At 51.8% G+C, this 18,664-nt stretch overlaps 1 protein-coding gene across 6 annotated transcripts in view; it reads right to left on the bottom strand.

Annotated features, from left to right (window-relative positions):
• RHBDL3 (rhomboid like 3) overlaps nucleotides 1-18,664 on the bottom strand; it is a 49,917-nt gene that overhangs the window by 12,810 nt on the left and 18,443 nt on the right. For 5 of the 6 annotated variants that reach the window (XM_086686590.1, XM_086686586.1, XM_086686589.1 and 2 more), the window contains 4 exons: nucleotides 16,152-16,376; nucleotides 13,048-13,196; nucleotides 10,587-10,699; nucleotides 4,780-4,880 (listed from right to left, as the gene is read on the bottom strand). In XM_086686590.1, coding sequence (XP_086542716.1) covers nucleotides 4,780-4,880; nucleotides 10,587-10,699; nucleotides 13,048-13,196; nucleotides 16,152-16,376 — 588 coding nt within the window. Of the gene's footprint in view, nucleotides 1-4,779; nucleotides 4,881-10,586; nucleotides 10,700-13,047; nucleotides 13,197-16,151; nucleotides 16,377-16,466; nucleotides 16,714-18,664 lie in introns of those variants that run through there. The other variant, XM_086686591.1, reaches the window with a different exon arrangement.

Below are 18,664 nucleotides of genomic sequence, written 5' to 3'. Positions count from 1 at the left end.
AATAAAAAAATAAGAAGTCTTGATTGCAAGTTTTTTACGCCATCCGGTTTTTTTGTTGAAATATTTTCTGAACTTAATCCCTTGATGTAAACTGTAAGCTTTTTGGAACTCAGAGTGGGGTTTTTTATAAAGATTTTATTGATTTATTTACGTAGTTTATTTATTCTGAGAGAGAGAGAGAGCATGCGCACGCACGTGAGCAGGGCAGGGGCAGGGAGTGAGGGAGACAGAGAATCCCCAGCAGGTTCCTCACTGTCAGCCCCGAGCCCGACGTGGGGCTCGATCTCATGAACTGTGAGATCACGACCTGAGCTGAAACCAAGAGCTGGACGTTCAACTGACTGAGCCACCCAAGTGTTCCAAGATTTTATTTTATTTTATTTTATTTTAGTATTTATTTATTTTTGAGACAGAGAGAGACAGAGCATGAATGGGGGAGGGGCAGAGAGAGAGAGGGAGACACAGAATCAGAAGCAGGCTCCAGGCTCTGAGCCATCAGCCCTGAGCCTGACGCGGGGCTCGAACTCACGAACCGTGAGATCATGACCTGAGCTGAAGTCGGACGCTCAACCGACTGAGCCACCCAGGCGCCCCCCAAGATTTTATTTTTAAGTAATCTCTACACCCAACATGAGTCTCAAACTCATGACCCTGAGATCAAGAGTGTCACGCCCTACCGACTGAGCCAACCAGGCACCCCTGGAGCCCAGAGAGTTTTCATGAAAAACAAGACATGCTTTCATTTAAGGCAGAATCCTCACTTAGTCCTGAGAACAGAAGTGTTGAACACTTTTTCTGTTTTGTGTATGATGTAAAAGGGACACATTTTCTAATTGCTCCTACAGATAACAGGCAAAATTGATAAACACAGAAAATGATACGTATTCAAGGATATGTAAACACACACCCGCACCCACACGCGATCCCCCAGCTGTGTGGTGATTTGCCACATGGAAAGCATTTTCACATCCACCGTTTTCACTCTCCATGTCTGCCTCACAACTACCCTGTAAAGAGGGGCTGCAGATGAGGGAATGAAGACCCTGAGAAGTGAAGCAACTCACAGCTTTTAAGATGGTCGGTCCAGCACTCACGTCTAGATTCTCTGACTAGCATGCTGTTTCTCCTGTCTGTTCTGACAAGGTGTTTCGCTGCACACACACACGCACGCATGCACACACACACACAGACACTCACACACAAGTCTTCATTTGGGAATTCAAAATTCTAGCATACCTATTAGATGGAAATTGCCAATGTTTAAATGCTTCTGACCCACAGAAATGGCCAATGTATAGGGTTCGTGCTAATGCATCTCTCAAGTGCTGGGCGCTGAGCTAATTTGGGTAAAGGCGGCCTCTTGTTGAAAGGAAACCAACCTTTCTAATGAGAAAACGAGGTTTGTTTCACCATCAGATAAGCACCACACAACTTTCTAGGGAAAGGCTACCGTATGTCATGCTCCGGGGACTGCGACGCTCCCAATTGGCCGGCGAAAGCCACGTCCTTCTAGAAGGGTAGTGGGCTCTCGGATGGGACTGCTCATCTCCACCACCACAGGCCGTGGGCTGCTTGCCAGAAAGAAGCGTAAACGGCAACAAAACTGCTTTCACACCTCCCTCCTCGAGCCCCATGCCCCACCCCGTGGTTCTTGGGGTGATCTGCCCTCACCATGGGAACTTCTGGGGCCCCAGGGCTGTTTCCCATGCTGCAGGGAAGGGGGTGGAAACAGGGCCTCTCTATGAACTGTTTATTTCTTCTTAGTTGTGCTTGTCGGTCCCCTCACACACGTACACATCTTGGCCGGGGGGGGGGGGGGGGGGGGGGGGCGGGGGGGGCGGGGAGGGGAGTTTGTTAGCATTTCCATCCCCTCCAGAAGGGAACTGGGGCGGGGGAGGGGGGAGCGGCGGAGGTGGAATCCAGAGAAAAAGCTGTGTCTGGGGAAAGCTGTGGCACTGATACAGAATGACCCATTTAAAAGGGTTGTGTGAGGCAGCCCTGTGCTGTCAGGATCTTCAGCGGACCGGGCCGTGTGTGTGTGTGTGTGTGTGTGTGTGTGTGTGTGTGCGTGTGCGCGCACGCACACGTGTGTAAGTTCACGTGCACACACACACACACTCGCACGTCCACGCAAGCTTTCCTACACCTGCTGTGTCTCTTCAGGTGCTCACGTGAAGTTGCCAAAATTCAGATGAGTAGTAAGTGTCGTTGGTGTCTGTCGGTCCATCTCTCCCCCCACCCTCCTCTCCTTCCCTCTGTCCCTCTGCCACTCGCTCACTCTCTCTCTCGATGTACAAAGGGGACTTTGGTGAAAAGAAAAGGGATGGTGTGTTGAGCCTGGCAGGTGACAGTGACAATAAATAATAAAGAAGAAATGGGAGAATTTAGGAACTCCAGACGTTGTAACAGCATTCACACATCCTCCACGTGGGTGAAGACAGTGACAGAGGAGGGAGGTGAGAACAGGAGGACCCTGGGGGGGAAGCGATGCCGTTTCTAGACACTGCTCATTTCTTCTTTCCTTCCTTCATTCAAAATTTAGTTGGGGGCGGGAGGAGGGTGCCCGGCTGGCTCTGTGGGTGGAGCGTGCGACTCTGGATCTCGGGGTTGTAAGTTAGAGCCCCACGTTGGGGGTACAGATTACTTAAAAAAACAAAACAAAACAAAACAAAACAAAACAAAACTGGGGCATCTGGGTGGCTCAGTCGGTTAAGCATCCAACTCTTGATTTCGGCCCAGGTCATGATCTCGGGGTCATGGGACCGAGCCCCGCATGGGGCTCCGTGCTGAGCGTGCAGCATGCTTGGGATTTTCTCTCCCTCTCTTTCTGCCCCTCCTCCGCTTGCACACGTGTGCGCTCTCTCAAAATCAACATTTTCTTTAATCTTAAAAAAAATTTACTTGGCACCACCTGCCATTTGGCCAGCCCTGGGCCAGGCACCGGGGTGAGTAGAACCTGGGCCTTCCCTGGTGGGCATCGGGCCTGCAGGGCCGCTCCCGGTGACTCCTCCTCCCGACTGCCTCTAAAACAAGGACTTTGGCCTCCTCTGGGACTATCAGACGGATTCCTATTTCTCTCCTTAAAGACTCTGTCTCCATTCAGGGTCCAACCCTGGCCTCTTCTTGGAGGAGGAGGGAGTTAACCTTTATACTGAATAGGTTATTTTCACTTTATCTCATTTATCAATATCATCTCGTTTCACAGATGTAGAAACTGAGGCACAGCGCAGTTAAGTAATGTGCCCAAGGTGCCTCTTGGGGAAGTAAGTAGCCAGGACTCAGATCTGGGCTGACTGGCTCCGGAGCCTGGGCTCTCAGCTAGTATGCTAGAATCCCCTTCAGGAGGGGCATGTCGGCAGAGCGTGTGACTCTTGGTCTCGGGGTTGTGAGTTCGAGCCCCATTTTGGGCGCAGAGATGACTTAGAAAACAAAATCTTAAGAAAAGAATGCCCTTCAGGAAAAGGCAAAAAAGAGCCTGGGAAAGGAATGGCCATGTCCCGACACTGTGAGAGGCTGGTGTAAGGGAATGACACCTGAGTGGCTGTCAGGAAGTATGGGTTCAAGTCCCGACCTGCCACAATCTTCACTGTGACTGTGGACAAATCATTTAACCTCTTAGAGGCTCCTTTCCTTTTTGAGAATTTTGCTGAGATCCCTTTACTTTTAATCATCTCTGACAAGCAACGAATTACAATTACGATGCATGCTAGTGGTCAAGGATTGTAATACTCTTTAAAGTTGTCTTTTTTTAATTTTTATTATTTTTCTTAAAGTTTATATTTTATTTTTTAAAATTCCTTTCGCGTTTTTATTTTGAGGGAGAGACAGACAGAGTACGAGCAGGGGAGGGACAGAGAGAGAGGGAGACACAGAATCTGAAGAAGGCTCCAGGCTCTGAGCTGTCAGCACAGAGCCCTATGTGGGGCTTGAACTCATGAACTGTGAGATCATGATCTGAGCCGAAGTTGGACACTTAACCGACTGGGCCACCCAGGCGCCCCTTAAAGTTTATTTATTTTGAGAGAGAGAGTGAGAGAGCAGGAGAACGGTAGAGACAGAGGGAGAGAGAGAATCCCAAGCAGGTTCTGCACTGTCAGCATGGAGCCCAATGTGGGGCTGGACCTCACGAACCGAGAGATCATGACCTGAGAGGAAATCAAGAGTCGGTGGCTCAACTGATTGAGCCACCCAGGCGCCCTTTTTCAATTATTTTTTTAATATCTGTTTGTTTTGAGAGAGAGTGAGAGAGTGGGGGAGGGGCGGAGAGAGAGAATCCCAAGCAGGCCCTGCACTGTCAACTGCCCCAATGCGGGGCTCGAACTCATGAACTGTGAGATCATGCCCTGAGCCAAAATCAAGAGTTGGGTGCTTAACAGACTGAGCCACCCAGGGATACCTAACATTGTCTTTCTTTTTTAAAATTAAGCTCTAGTCCCAACGTGGGGCTTGAATTCATGACTCCAAGGTTAAGAGTCGCAGGCTCTACTGACGCAGCCAGTCAGGCACCCCTACTGTAACACTTTTTAAAGCCGAATAGGAAAGGGGTAGCATAGGGAAATGGGTAATTTCATAGGCAGGAAGGAAAAAATATGAATCGTATATGGAAGAGCCCCATTTGAAATCAGCCTGCAAAAAGTGAGGAGTGTCAGTGAGCCCTCATACCAGCCAGGTCTGCCTGGCATTTCTGGGCCTGAGCCGGGGAGTCGAAGAAGATCCCCGGCGAGGACTGACATGCAGAGGGGAGGCCGAGATAGGCACGTTGGGACAGCAGGTGCTCACCATCACGATGTTGGCCAGATGGGCAGAGACGAGTGCATACACCCCTCCAGAGGAGCCCACAACTGGTGCAGTCATGTCAGCCACAGACACCGCCAAGGACCCTGGTACAGAGAGACATCAGGAATTCAAGGGTGCTGGCGCGCACTCCCCGCCCCTGCCCCAGGCCCTCACACGCAGCAGCCTGGGGGGGGGGGGTAAGACCCCGGAGCAAAGGCTCCATCTCTTCCTTTCATCCGGTGTCACCTTGGGGCCTCCTAAAAGCTTAAATTCATGGCTTGAAAGAGCCATCTGATTCGAACTTCTTTTACAGAAGACCCAGTGGAGGGAAGGGACCACCTGCCTGTCACTGCAACTCTGCCCCGCTTGGCGTTACCTCGGGGTTCTGAGCGATAACAAACAGTAGCAGTACTTACTGCAGGGTCAGCTGCCACGTGTGGGCCACCGTGTATGGCGCGCTGGCCACGCGTTTTACTTACATCAGCCCGTTTAACCCCCGAGGCCGCCCTTTGAGGAGGGTGACAGCAGCCTCAATGCAGAGGTGAGGAGGCTGAGCCCAGAGTCACTGGTAGGAAGGGCTGCAACCAGGACTTGAGTCCAGCTTTGCCGACACAAAGTCCACGCTCGAGGCCTCAACGGCAGCCACTCCCCGAACTGGTACAGACAGAGATCAGCTTCCTCCCTCCACCATCGCTCCAGAGCATTTCGTTGCTCAACGGCATCTAGAAACCCGCTTGGCTTCACCTCCGACCTCCCTCCCTCCGGCCGAGTGACAAAAGGCCAACAGAATCTCCAGAGTGGGGGTTCCGCTGGAGGAAAAATGTCCTTGAAAAGTCCCAGGGAAGAGAGAGAGATGATGTCATACCCTCTGGGGGGAGAAGGGGGTAGACTTTTGGTCTGGGGGATGACAAACTTTTGTGCTGGAAGGGAAGCTGGGCAGAGAGGAGAAGGGAAATGTATTGTTCTGGTCTCATTTAAGTGTGATCAATGCTTTGGCTTCCAGGGAAGGACACGAGAGACTAAAAATAACCAGGAGGTAGAGCCCAGGGCTCAGAGGCTGAGGTGGCTGGCCTGGGTGAGTGCGCAGAAACCACCACTGGAAAATGCCCGCAGGCTCAGGAGCCAATTAGCCGCTGCCTGGGTGGAGATGGGCAGAAGTGCCAAACTGCAGGCTCCACACAAGTGTAGGGTCCGCTACTTAGGAGGAGGCTGGGTTCAACCCGGGAACCCGGGCGCCCGACACACCTGGGCATCGGGAGCCCCCAGAACATCATCCGCCTTCTCCCCTGCCTCGCTGCCCCCTCAGACCTCTCTCAAGGCTCCTCAGCTCGCTGGGAGATCCCTATGGCAAATTCTTGGTCTCAAGGGGGATGTGATCTCCCAGGAAAAAGCACTGTCATGAACCGAGAACTCCCAAGTCCTTCTCCCCTCCCAGGGTGACTATAAATCTTTCTTCTCCCCTTTCATGCCTTCCCTCTGGCTTTAATTAGGTATTGATCTATTGTCAGATCATTTTCTATTTTTTTTTTTTTTTTTTTTTTTTTTTACTGCCTAGCCAAGGGGTCAGCCATATATAACAGAAAAAAAAAAAAAAAATCCCAGGGTGGCAAACAGACAGGCAGTGGGATCTGCATGACAAAGGATTCCCACCCTCTCCGGGCAGGGCCCGCAAGGAAGGCTGCATTGCGGGGCTGTGGAGGGCTGGCCGCTGGAGACGAGCCGCTCATTAATTACCGCGTGGACAGAGGAAGCCCCAGCCTCCCTGGGCTGGCCTCTTTCCTCTTGTAGGCCCAGCTTCTGCTCTGTCAGCCTCCTGGGTGCGGGGGGGATCCGCAGCGGTAGGGAGGCGGTGGGGAAGCCCCCAGGGTCCAGCCTCCCCACCCTGACCTTTCTCTCACCCTACCCATGGAGAGGGGTCCACGACCCCGGGGTCAAGGGTCAATTTGGGATTGTGGCAGGAGTCTGGAATGGGGGCGTGGCTGGCTAGTTGTGTGACCTTGGGCACAGCCCCTGCATTCTCTGGGCTTCAGCTTTCTGTGACATAAAGAGGTCTAAGGCTTACCAACTTCTGCGCAGTGAAACCCTCTTTTCAAAGGAAACCTTACCCACACCCCTACCCCCATGGAGCAGAGCGCAGACAGCCTATGGTTGAGTGGGGGTGGGGCCTGGGGAGTAAAATTTGGCAGCCACTGGAGGGGACCTCAAGAGTTCCTTCCAGATCAGAGAGATTCAACAGCCCGAGATTCTGGGATCCAGGATCCGAGGTTTGGATCCTGGTTCTAGAATCCCGAAAGTAACAATCTGGACTCACCGGTCCTCCGTGTATGGCAGAAAGATTTCCTCAAGTGGCTGCAGGTTAGCCCTGGACTAGAGGGACTGGAAACAAGGGCATATGCATACATATCAATATAGTAATAAAGGTCATCCCGGGGCAGGAAGCCTGGGCCACGCAGGATTCCGGACAAGCTGTGTGGAACCTAGCCTCATGGATGACAGTTCCATAAGGCCAGTATGAATGCCCCAGACGTCATGGGGCAGAGGATGGGGATAGAATGGCAAGATGGAGTGAAACGCACCTCTGCACAGCCCAAGGGACTAGTTCTGGTTGGACTATGAACTCTCTTGAAAAAGTTCTGGGCTGGGGTGCCTGGGTGGCGCAGTCGGTTAAGCGTCCGACTTCAGCCAGGTCACGATCTTGCGGTCCGTGAGTTCGAGCCCCGCGTCGGGCTCTGGGCAGATGGCTCGGAGCCTGGAGCCTGTTTCCGAATCTGTGTCACCCTCTCTCTCTGCCCCTCCCCCGTTCATGCTCTGTCTCTCTCTGTCCCAAAAATAAATAAAAAAAAACGTTGAAAAAAAAAAATTTTTTTTAAAAAAAAGAAAAAGTTCTGGGCCCACACCAGCACGCAGATAAATTGGTGACTTTATCATAAGGCACAGCTGCAATAATGTTAGCCTGAAATAATTTAAAGCAGGTGTTTTCCAACGTCTCCCTTGGCCATTAAAACAAAAAAATCCAAATAGAAATCAGCAGAACATCTACCTTTGAGCAATATAACTTTATTTATGTATGTATTCTCTCCTTTGTTCTACAAATATTTGCTGCTTAACATATGCCAAACCCTGAGTTAAGTCTCTGGGGATGCACACGTGGTGCATCATCTATATAATCTATAAGAAAAGTTGGGTGGAGCCCTTGAAATACTGGTTTTTAAAGTACCTAAATTTTAGCCACGTGATAGTTAGCTAGAAGCAAGAGACACGTCAAGCATTGGTTAGAAGCATGGGGCTCCCACTCACTTCTAGTACTTCCCTCGTCCTTCTAAGAAAATTGAGCTAGTCGTTTCACCTCTCTGAACCACCTGTGACATGGGGGTGACGGTACCCACCTCATAATATTTGCCAATACAGGAAAAACGTATGTGCATCCTCTATCACAGGCCCAGAGTATCGGATGTGCTCAGCAGAGGTTGGCTGTCATTGCTACAAAATGTGATGGCCTTGCCTTTGCAATATTTTCATTGGGCAGGAGCTAAATGGTGGGGTCTGATGTCTATTAAGACCTCTCTGGGTGGGGCGCCTGGGTGGCTCAGTTGGTTCGTGTCCAACCCACCTTCCGCTCGAGTCATGATATCACAATTCGTGAGTTCGAGCCCCACATCGGGCTCTGAGATAACGGCACAGAGCCTGCTTGGAATTCTCTATCTTCCTCTCTCTCTGCCCCTACCCTGCTTGCTCTCTCTCTCTCTCTCTCTCTCTCAAAAATAAAAACATTAGAGAAAAAAAAAGACTTCCCTTGGTTTCTGACAATAAATAACATGCACAAGGACAAGGCCTGCCTTCTGGTTCTCATAACATACGGTAGTGGTTTGAAGCACAGCCTTTGGGGTCAGGCAGCCTGGGCCTGGGGCCAGTTCCGCCACTTACAGCTAGGTCTTCTCAGGCAAGTCCCTGAGACACCCTAAGGCTGTTTCTGCACCTGCAGCAAGGGGAGAGTAATAGTACTTGCCTCGAGGGGTTGCTTGCCTGCACATGGCCAACACTTGCTAACTACTGGCTATCCGGTCAGGGTCTGGCTGGCTGTGAATGGAGCCGCCTCTCTGAGCTGGGATGCACACAGAGTAGACAGGGAAGGAAGGGGTGCAGGCAGATCAATCAACTCAGTCCAGAAGATCAATGACATGATTTATGGTGACCAGAGTGACCTCTGGTCTGAATCAATGCCTCAGACAGAATAGTACATGTTGTTTGCTTTATGATACAGCCCCACCCCCTCCTGTCTGGTTGGCAAGGATCCCTTCTGTCTGTGCACCATCCCACTCTGCACCGGGGTCACTGGCGAGTGACACCTGCACTGCCTTCCTGCTGGGTGTCATCAGTTTGGGTGAGGCCTGAGTCATCTTGAATCTTACTTCCGTCTTCTGGGTTATTGGCACTCCCATCTAATTGACTACTAACTGCAAGTGTTATGAGTGTCTTTCCTGTTCCTCGCCATTAACCATCTGGGTCTCTGGGTATGTAGGTATAGAAAATGTGGCTATGAATCTCCAGATGTCAAGACTCGGGGACTGCGTGGGTGGCTAAGTCTGGCACACAGAGATCCTCATTAGACCTTTGCTAAAGGATGTGGAAGGTGCTGGATGCTGGGGAAGCTCATGTGGGTGCTGTCCGAGGTGGCCAAGTTTTCACCCGCAGCACACAGAGAAATGAAGAAGGTGAGGGGCCAATCTCCCAAGCTGAGGGTTCCTGAACTAGCAGACCAGCCTCGAATGGGTGAGTGGGGTGGGACTCTTCCCTCTTGGATTCCTGAAGCCACCTCAGTTACTCCCAGGGTCCCTGTCTGCTCATTGTTTACAAGGTCAATGCCGCCCTGCTCTCCTGATGACAACTTTAATACCACTCAGAAAGGATTAAGATCTTACTTAAACATACACACAAAGCTCCCTTGGGCACAGCTGTCAAGGTGAAGAGCTGAGGTGGCAAACCTTGTAAAAAAAAAAAAAAAGAAGAAGAAGAAGAAGAAGAGGAGAAGGAGAAGCAGCAGCCAGCTATAAGGTTGGAAACATCACGAGGGAGATCCCTCTGTTCAGAAACCCGGTTGGTGCAGACTCTTTCTGCAGAAATGCAGTCTGCTCTCCCCGGCTCACCCCAGCCAGCCTAACCTCCCTCCCGGGAAGGAGAGGGGGCGTCCCACTGGCCACAGGGCCGGCCTTCCTCAAGGTCATGGTCCTTCGCCGTGTGAGCAGAGTCAGCTAGGGCCCCAGTCTCCTCCAGCTGGCGTGAGTGCTCACTACCTCTTAGGCCAGACCTGCTTCCTGTCAGCAGGGGGTCAATCAAGGGGACAGGTGTAGGCCTGGTGGGCGGGCCTGGTTCCACCCACACCTTGGATGTCCCTACAAGGATCTTACTGTGCCTGTGCAGTTTATATGGCACTGTTACTCCATTTGTCACCTCACTCCACCCTCCTAACACCCTACAGGCAGATCTTATTAGTTCCCTCCTAAAACCTAAGGGGGCCAAGAGAGGTTAAGGAATTTCCCCAAACTCACACAGCTACAACATGGCAGTATAAAGACAGAAACCCCGGTCAATCTGCCTGTTCCACATCCTGTGGTCTCCTCCCCTTGCCATCACATGCCTCCCTCTTTGGATGGCAGTCCCCTTTCCAGAGGAGGTTTGCTAACCCTGGTAGTTACGAGCCTTGGCAATGGGAGTCCTGCATTGCTGGAGGCCGGGGGCTTGCCCAATCCCATGGGGTCTCCCAGCCACCCTGGGGAAGTTTACCCCTGTGGACTTGCAGCCCACCTGCCTACCTGCCACAACGCCAGCCACGTAGACAAGCCCAATGCGGGTTGCTCCGTGCACCATCTCCAAGGGCACCCCTACCAGGAGCTGCAGCACCACGTTGAGTCCCAGGTGTTCTATCCTGTACAGAAAGACCACTCCATTCATACACTCATTCATTCATTCACTCACTCATTCATTCATTCAACAAACACTGTATGCCAAGATGCTGGGGATCCAGCAGGGAATAAGACCCTATACCTACCTTGAGGAGCTCATGGTCTGGGTCTAAGGGACAGGAATTACAATGCAGACAGGTCGTCTTGGAAACAGCATACCTTGCCTGCCACCTGGGACAGGAAGAACAGTGCAGGGCCTGGGCAGTGCTTGGCAATGCCTGCACCTGCCATAGTGAGAAGGCGCCTCACCACGGTTAAGATCCAGCAAATCCATCCATTCACATATGAGAAGCCAAGACTCAGAGAGGGACACTGACTGGCTTACAGTCACACAGCCCGGGTTCCTGATGGGCAGAATCTGCTCCATTCACCAGGCCACGAAGTTACTCTGGCTCACTACACATTTGTAAGAGCTACTGATGTTCAAAGAGAAAGATGTTTTCAAGACAAGTGCAAGCATTAGAGGGGCGCGTGGGTGGTTCAGTCAGTTAAGCATCCAGCTCTTGATTTCGGCTCAGGTCATGATCTCACGGTTCATGAGATGGAACCCGAGTCGGGCTCTGTGCTGACAGCATGGGGCCTGCTTGGGATTCTCTCTCTCTCCCTCTCTCTGCCCCTCCCTTGCTCACTCTCTCGCTCTCTCAAAAATAAATAAATAAACGTTAAAAAAAAACAAAACAATTGTAAGTATTAGAGATATCTCTTAGAACTTAATAATTCAAAGTTATCCCTTAAAATATCATGAAATCCCTTAAAATCCCATTCTACCCAACACTCTGGGTTGGGTTTTCTTACCCTATGAATACTTTCCTTTTTATACTATCATACATCTACGACCAGATCTTGTTGCTAACTGGTGTCTAGCCGAATGCCTATGTTATTGGAAAAAGTTGTCATGTTACTATTGCTATATCAGTGTGTGCTTTCAAGTTTACAAAGCACTTTAACATCCACTGTCTCAAGTAAATTGAGCCTACAGTACCTGCACAGCTTCCTGGAGATGTTTAAGTTATAGGGTAACAGAGCACATCATGAGGGGTCTGGACCTTGGCCTGGGTCACAGCCTTGGTCCTGGTCTGCAAGGCCCTGCCTGGAGACTAATCACTGTGCCATGTTGGGCACACGTGAGCACCTGTCTACCCAGGAGGGCACCTGCAAGGTAGCTCAGACAGATGGGGCTCTGTTCTACACTCCTATCATGCCTGGAATCTTCCAGCCCTGACTGCCAGCCGAAGGGTTAGAAGTGTCAGACAAACGCACTGGAAAAGAGCCGGATGCGAGCATCAGATTCATAGAGAGACTGCAGAGGTTTTCCGGTCCTGTCTTCTTGGTTTACAGGCAAGAGCCTGAGACTAGAAGACACCCGGTGAGGGGAACTCAGGGCTCCTGCGTCCCAATCTGAACTCCTTCCTCTCTACCGCACTGGATTCACTGGTCCAGAGTGGGCCCCTGGATCATAGGTCACCTTGCTGGGCTCATCCCAGATGTTGGCCAGCTGTCCCTATCTCCTGTCGGCTGCAGCGCCAGCCAAGAGCCCCTCCCTCCCTCAAAATCACAGAGCTAGAAACTCCTCCAAGGGCTCTCCCAGGCAGGCACTGCCCCATTAGAAGCAATAGCCAGAGAAAGGCCTGAGGCCACCACTATGGGCCTCAGCTAAGAGCCTCTGTGCACTGTCCACTTTGGCCTCCAGGCTTTTAGCTCCCAGAGGCAGAGAATGGACAAAGAGGCTTTGGAGGCTTTGTCCATTCTTGTTCCTCACCCCAAAAGATCAAGGAAGGCCAGAGGTCAGTCCTGGAAATAAGGCAGCAGTCTTACCCACTGTGGAGTCACAGGCTTGGGCAGCCTGGGGCAGGGAATCCCATCAACAGATACTATAATTATTGCTAGAATTCCTCAAAAAGACTCTCACCACCTATGGAGACCACCTTGGGAGAAAGGCACTTTCAAGAAACCTGTCCTTTATCCCACTTCTGGGGGCACTGACACACACACAGTTTATGGATCATGAACTTGGTAGCTAACACTTCCCTTTTTGCTTTGGCCACTAGGAAGCTCAGAACGAACTTGTAACCTACATTTGTACCGCTTTCACTGTGGGCTTAAACTTAGCATTTTCCTCCATCTATTTCCTCTTTTCCATACCGTGTCAGTAATGAACTACCTTCTGGTATTAGGTAAGTTTCAAGGAGCCACCTCAAACCCTGTGTCCAGGAAGATAAAAACAAACTGAAACATATTTCCTTCTAGGCTCTCTGGACCTCTTGTTTTCCTATGGGGACTCTAGCCAGAGCGAACGAAGGCAGGCACTCACCCCGCGTGCATGAAGATGTACGTCAGGTAACGCCATGCCTGTGCGCGGAGCTGTGGGTGGTAAACCAGCGAGTTCTTCAGGTATCGCGGATGGGTTACCTGCAGCACGAATTGACCCAGTGACACTCCATTGTAGAGGAAAAAGGCAACCTGGATGAAAACAGAATGGCAGGGGCCTGTTACTAGACGCGAAACTGGCCAGGAGCCCCTCTGGTGCTAACGTTCGGAATCCCCTGCAGGAACTTGTCACTTTTCCTCCTCGGAGAATGAGGGACAGCCCCTATGGCCGGCACCCTGCCTAGCTCTCGGCCACCTCTCACCCCACTTCGGTTTGGTTATTTTGTGTTAAATGGTCACGTGGGCTCTGCCCACACCTCCTCGGTGCGAGGCGGGAAAGGCTCGGGGGCGGGGGGGTTTCAACTAATTGCAGCAAAAACTTACATACCCGTTTGGGGGAAGAGGCAATTCTACACAAGGTGATTTTTTTGAATTGCGGTAAAATACGCATAACATAAAATGTACCACCTTCATCAGTTTTCAGCATACAGCTCAGTGGCATCCAGTGTGTTCACAATGTGCAGCTGTCAGTGCCACCATCCACAGAAGTCTTGCAAAAGTGACACTCTGTCTCCATTAAGCACCAGCCCTGGCAACCACCATTCTACTTCGTCTCTATGAATTTGACTCCCCTGGGTGCCTCATCTAGGCGGACTCACACAGGTGGCTGGCTTATGTCACTTAGCATGATGTCCTCAAGATTCACTTGCGTTATACCATGTGTCCAAATTTCCTTTTTTAAAAAAATTTTTAATGTTTATTTTTGAGAGAGAGAGAGAAGGACAGAGACAGAGCGTGAGCAGGGGAGGGGCAGAGAGAGAGGAAAACACAGAATCCGAAGCAGGTTCCAGGCTCTGAGCTGTCAGCACAGAGCCTGACACGGGGCCTGAACCCATAAGCCATGAGATCATGACCTGAGCTGAAGTTGGACGCTTAACCAACTGAGCCACCCAAGCACCCCATTCTTTTTTTTTCTTTTTAATGTTTGTTTTTGAGAGAAAGGGGGGCACAATCGGGGGAGGGGCAAGGGGGGGAGAGAGGGGGGGAGAGAGAGAGAGGGGGGGGGAGAGAGAGAGAGAGAGAGAATCTGAAACAAGCTCTGAGCTGTCAGCACAGAGCCTGACATGGGGCTTGAACCCACAAACCATGAGATCATAACCTGAGCCAAAGTCGGACACTCAACCGACTGAGCCACCCACGTGCCTTTTTTGTTTTCTTAGAGTTTATTTATTCAAGTAATCTCTACACCCAACGTGGGGCTTGAACTCATGACCCTGAGACAGAGTCGCAAGCTCCTCTGACTGAGCCAGCCGGGCATCCCTGGGATTTTCAGTCCTACAGTAAATGGCCCCAATTTGCGTGTCTCTTTAAGACTCAGGTCGGCTTCGAAATTTTCTTTTGTTCTCACCCATACTGCCAGGTTGTCAGCAGGTTGTAAACCAGGTATGACAGCCAGGTTCTTACTCCCTATTGCTGGCTGGTTGTGGGCCCCTTCTAGTAACTTCCCACCACGTCCCTCCCATTCCCTGTTGTGGACCCAGGAAACCAAGTTACTGAAGCTATATGTAAAACAAAAGCTTTGGGCTTTAGTACAAGTACTCTGAAACAGTTATTTCAGCATTTTCTTCTTGATTGGTGGTTTGAGTTTACAGAGCTGCAGTTTCTGGAAATTTGAAACCAACCTGGACGCCTCTCTGGATGACCTTGGGCAAATTACTTGAACGCTCTGGTCCTTGGTTTCCTCATCTGGAAATGGGGATGCCCACGCTTCCAGGCGGTCATGAGGTTTGAAAAGTGCTGAAGCACAGGAAGGGCCAGCTGTGCGTGTCATGTACTCAGCGAATGAGGCTGTAATCGGTGTGGGGTTCGGGCCTCCTGGGCGGGACCTGTGCCATTCCCAGCACCCCCATCCCCACCCTCCAGCAGATGGACTCCCCTGGGTTCTCTGGGGAGCCATTCTGTCCATCTTACGTGACACGGGTGGTCTGGCAGCAAATACAGCTCCCAAGGCAGCTCATTATTATTGGTCCTCAAATAGAATTTAATAAATAGACCAACACAGTAAGCATTTGGAGAACGATTCCAAGAATATCTCAGAAACATCGCATCTTCAACACGCGCTTGGATGAAGCCACAACAACAAACGGAGGAGCGCTTGGCCTTGCAGACCAGCTACTCTGATTCAGGAAAAAAAGAAGAAGATTGCCATGGAGCTTAATGATCCTGCCATTTGATTCGGCATCGGCTTTATAGGAACATATGCCGTGGTGGCAATTAGGCCCGTGGCTCTGGAAGGTGCAAACTCCGGAACACCATTCAGGAGCTGGGGTTGGGGGCCCACAGGTTCTAGGCTCAGCAGCCAAAAAAATTCAGTCTCTCACACAGGGGCACACACTCAGAAACCGGTACCTTTGGCTTCTCCTGCCTAAGCAGGAGACGTTTAGAATAACGATAGGGACGGATGATTCCCTAAGGGGAGAACGTTCTTTCAAAATACGTTAAGCCCACATTTACCTGTTCATAAACACTCCCTCCCATATGCATTTTGAGTAATGCTTCTGTGTTCAGAAAGCGCCACCAGGCACTCTTGCGCTAAATAGAGGAGTTCTATGGGAGAAGGAGGCGGGCCTGGTGATCCCTGCTCTACGGGAGGCGGGGGGGGATGGAGTCCTGGGGGAGCAAACGACTGGTCCACATTCCTCACCAGGGAGGAACTAAAATAACTTAGTTTTAAGGAGTTAGCCTGGCCAAATCCCCCACGTCAACAAGCTTAGGACATTGTTCTTGTTGCTGCTGTTTTGGTAGGGGGTGGTCATATGGGGATTTTGCTGCAGCGATAATAATCTTCGGAATATCCTTGTGGTCCCGGGGTTCTGACAACACTCACAGGCCCCGTAACATGGCCTGACTGGCAACTCGGCCTCACCGGCCGCCTTGTGGTGGAGGAGACGTTGCCCTTCCTGTCCTGATCTCAGACACCCTCTTGCCCACCCCCTCCGCGCCCCCCATCCCAGGGCTGGGCAGCCCCTTCCCCACCCTTGTGCTTGCCTCCAGCAGCGTGACCGTGATCATGAACCAGGGCGGGGGGCAGCAGGTGTAGCTGTCGTAGTACCACTTCCGGTCAATCTCCTGGGGCAGGGTCTCGTAGGCCACGTGGCGGATGAGCCGCTGGGAGAGGTTCAGCCCTTTCTCCTCCAGCAGGGCCTTGCTGCAGAGTCGGCGGTTGCCCTGCAGGATGGCCTGGCGGAAGCTGTTGGACCGCTTGTTGCTCATCTGCGTGGGAAACAGGGCGGGGAGGAAGGGCTCAGAACTGGGGTCTCGGGGTCTCAGCACGTACCTTGGACCGACCAGGCCTCATCCCACCTTTCTCTTTCTTCTACACTGGGGTCCCACGTGGCAGATGTTCTAAAGCAACTTGTTTTGGGCTCCTCGGATATTCTTAACTAGTCTACCTGTTAGATAAGGACGGTGAACATCCTCATTCTACAAAGTCAGAGAGAGGTTTAGGAGTCCAAGTTCAAACTCAGAACCTGTACCCATGATCACCGTACCTTCCTTCCACCCACCTACCCATCATCCATCCGTCACAAGTGAGTGTCAACACATTGCCAGGCACAGAGGCCACAATGGTGCTTAAGACAAATAAGAAACCAGCAATCGCGGCTCAGCATGAAGGCTGCTGGGGGTGCACGCAGGAGGCAGCCCAGCCCTGTCCCACGGTGGTCAGGGAGGGCTTTCTCGAGGAGGGGGTAACTGAGTGAGAACTGAAGGATGAGAAGGAGCTCGAGTCCTCAGAGATGCCAGCTTCGGAAGAGGTGGGCAGCCCTGGTGAGGTGGACCAGTTTGCAGAGAGGTCTCTAGAACGAGAACCCAGAGCTGTGGTTGTGGAAGGTCATCACTCCTGAGTGCCTGGAACGCTTGGTGTGCCAAAGGACTGGTCATAGAGCCTTGTCTGAGGACCGGCCCTACCGTCCGCAGCCTCAGGCTGCCCGATGCATCCTCACTGGAGTCCTGGCGGCCTCGCTCTGTGGTCAGCCTGACTCCCAGAAACCAGGCGGCCGGCCTTGCTGACTTCTAGGCTCCTGGGGCCTCTGTGGCGTCCCACCCGTCCTCCACGACCACACTCCAGATCCTTCTTACGGGGAGATAAAACTCTCCCACCCCCAGTACCCCCACTGGGTAGCTGGGGTGGGGGTTATCAACATATTCCTGGGACGGTGGCCCTGTCAGGGAACATTTGGCTAAACCTGATGGCAGAAGCCCAGAGAGGGCTGGCTGGTGAACCAGGCCAGACCAAGGCACAGGGGTTTAAGGTAGAATGAGCCTCTGTCTGCAGCACCCCTGCTCCATTCCCGGGTTCCATGGTCTTTCGCTTTCAAAATCTGGCTTAAAGCTCACCCCCTCCAGGAGGCCTTTCCAGATGAACCCCTCCCACTGATCCCCTATTCTCATCCTCTCCATGCCTACAAAGCTCGGATCTGGTTCCTCTCGCTGGTGCAGGAGTTCTGTAAATGGAGGCAATCTTGGGGCTTCGTGTTCACTGCACACCCGAGACAGGATCACGTTGTCAAACTGTTTTGTAGCCCCGTTACCATCCTCTCTCCCAACCCCCAAGTGGGCACAGCACACATACTCACAGCACACCCACAGCCACACCCTGAAGCCGGGCAACGTGGGCTCGGCACGAGCACTGCGCACACACACTCGCCATTCGCCCGCACCCTTGATGTGTCTAGGGCCACCCCGCATCTCAGGCCTCATGGAGCTTACAAGCAGAGGCACATGTGAATTATTCGGTGCACAGCATTATCCTCACGTTACGAAGATGGGGACTAAAGCTTGGAGGTGAGTAATTTTCCCAAACACCAGGATTTTCTCCAAAGAGTCAGGATTCAAATCCAGCTACATCTGACTCCAGAGTCCATTTTGTGCCAGTTAGATAAGGGAGCTGCTTCTTCCAGGTGGATGAACCCATTCTAGGCCTTGGTGAACAAAACCCAGGCCGGATTGCAGTCCCCATTCACCTCACTGGCAGGCATCCTTGTACAGTACACAAGCTGCACACCTGTACACGACAACCCTGGCCACCCAGGTGTAATGCAACGTGGTCTGTGCTAGAAGAGAGGCCTGGGCAAAGCACTGTGGGGGCTCTGGATAAGGCGGGTTCATTCTACCTGGGTTGGGTTGGGGAAGGGCCCACAAAGGATGCAGGCGGGTTTAGCTGGTAAAGGAACATTAGAGATAACAAAATCTTTCTAATACTCCAGGTTATTTAATCCTCGCAACAATCCTGAAGAGGGAAGGTATCCTTTGGCTTCATTTTACAAATGAGAAAACACAGGCTCAGAGGATCTTTCTCAGTGAGTGGCAAAGGCAGGGGCAGGAGCAGGACCCAGGTCCTCTCTGGGCACGCTGCCTTACCCAGAGCTCCCCTCCTGGCCGAGCCCCCCCTTAGTCCCGGTCTCCAGGCAGCCCTGCTCACACAAATCCAGGCTCTGGCTGGCTGCTCCGGCTTACAGCGTGAACACAGAAATCCTGACAGCAACAAGCAATCTGCCGTT

Source organism: Puma concolor, chromosome E1 (genome assembly GCF_028749965.1).
Source record: "Puma concolor isolate L17-30 chromosome E1, mPumCon1.1.hap2, whole genome shotgun sequence".
Taxonomy (NCBI): Eukaryota; Metazoa; Chordata; class Mammalia; order Carnivora; family Felidae; genus Puma; species Puma concolor.
The sequence above is the reverse complement of the archived record's forward strand: the minus strand, read 5'-3'. Positions and strand labels throughout refer to the sequence as shown.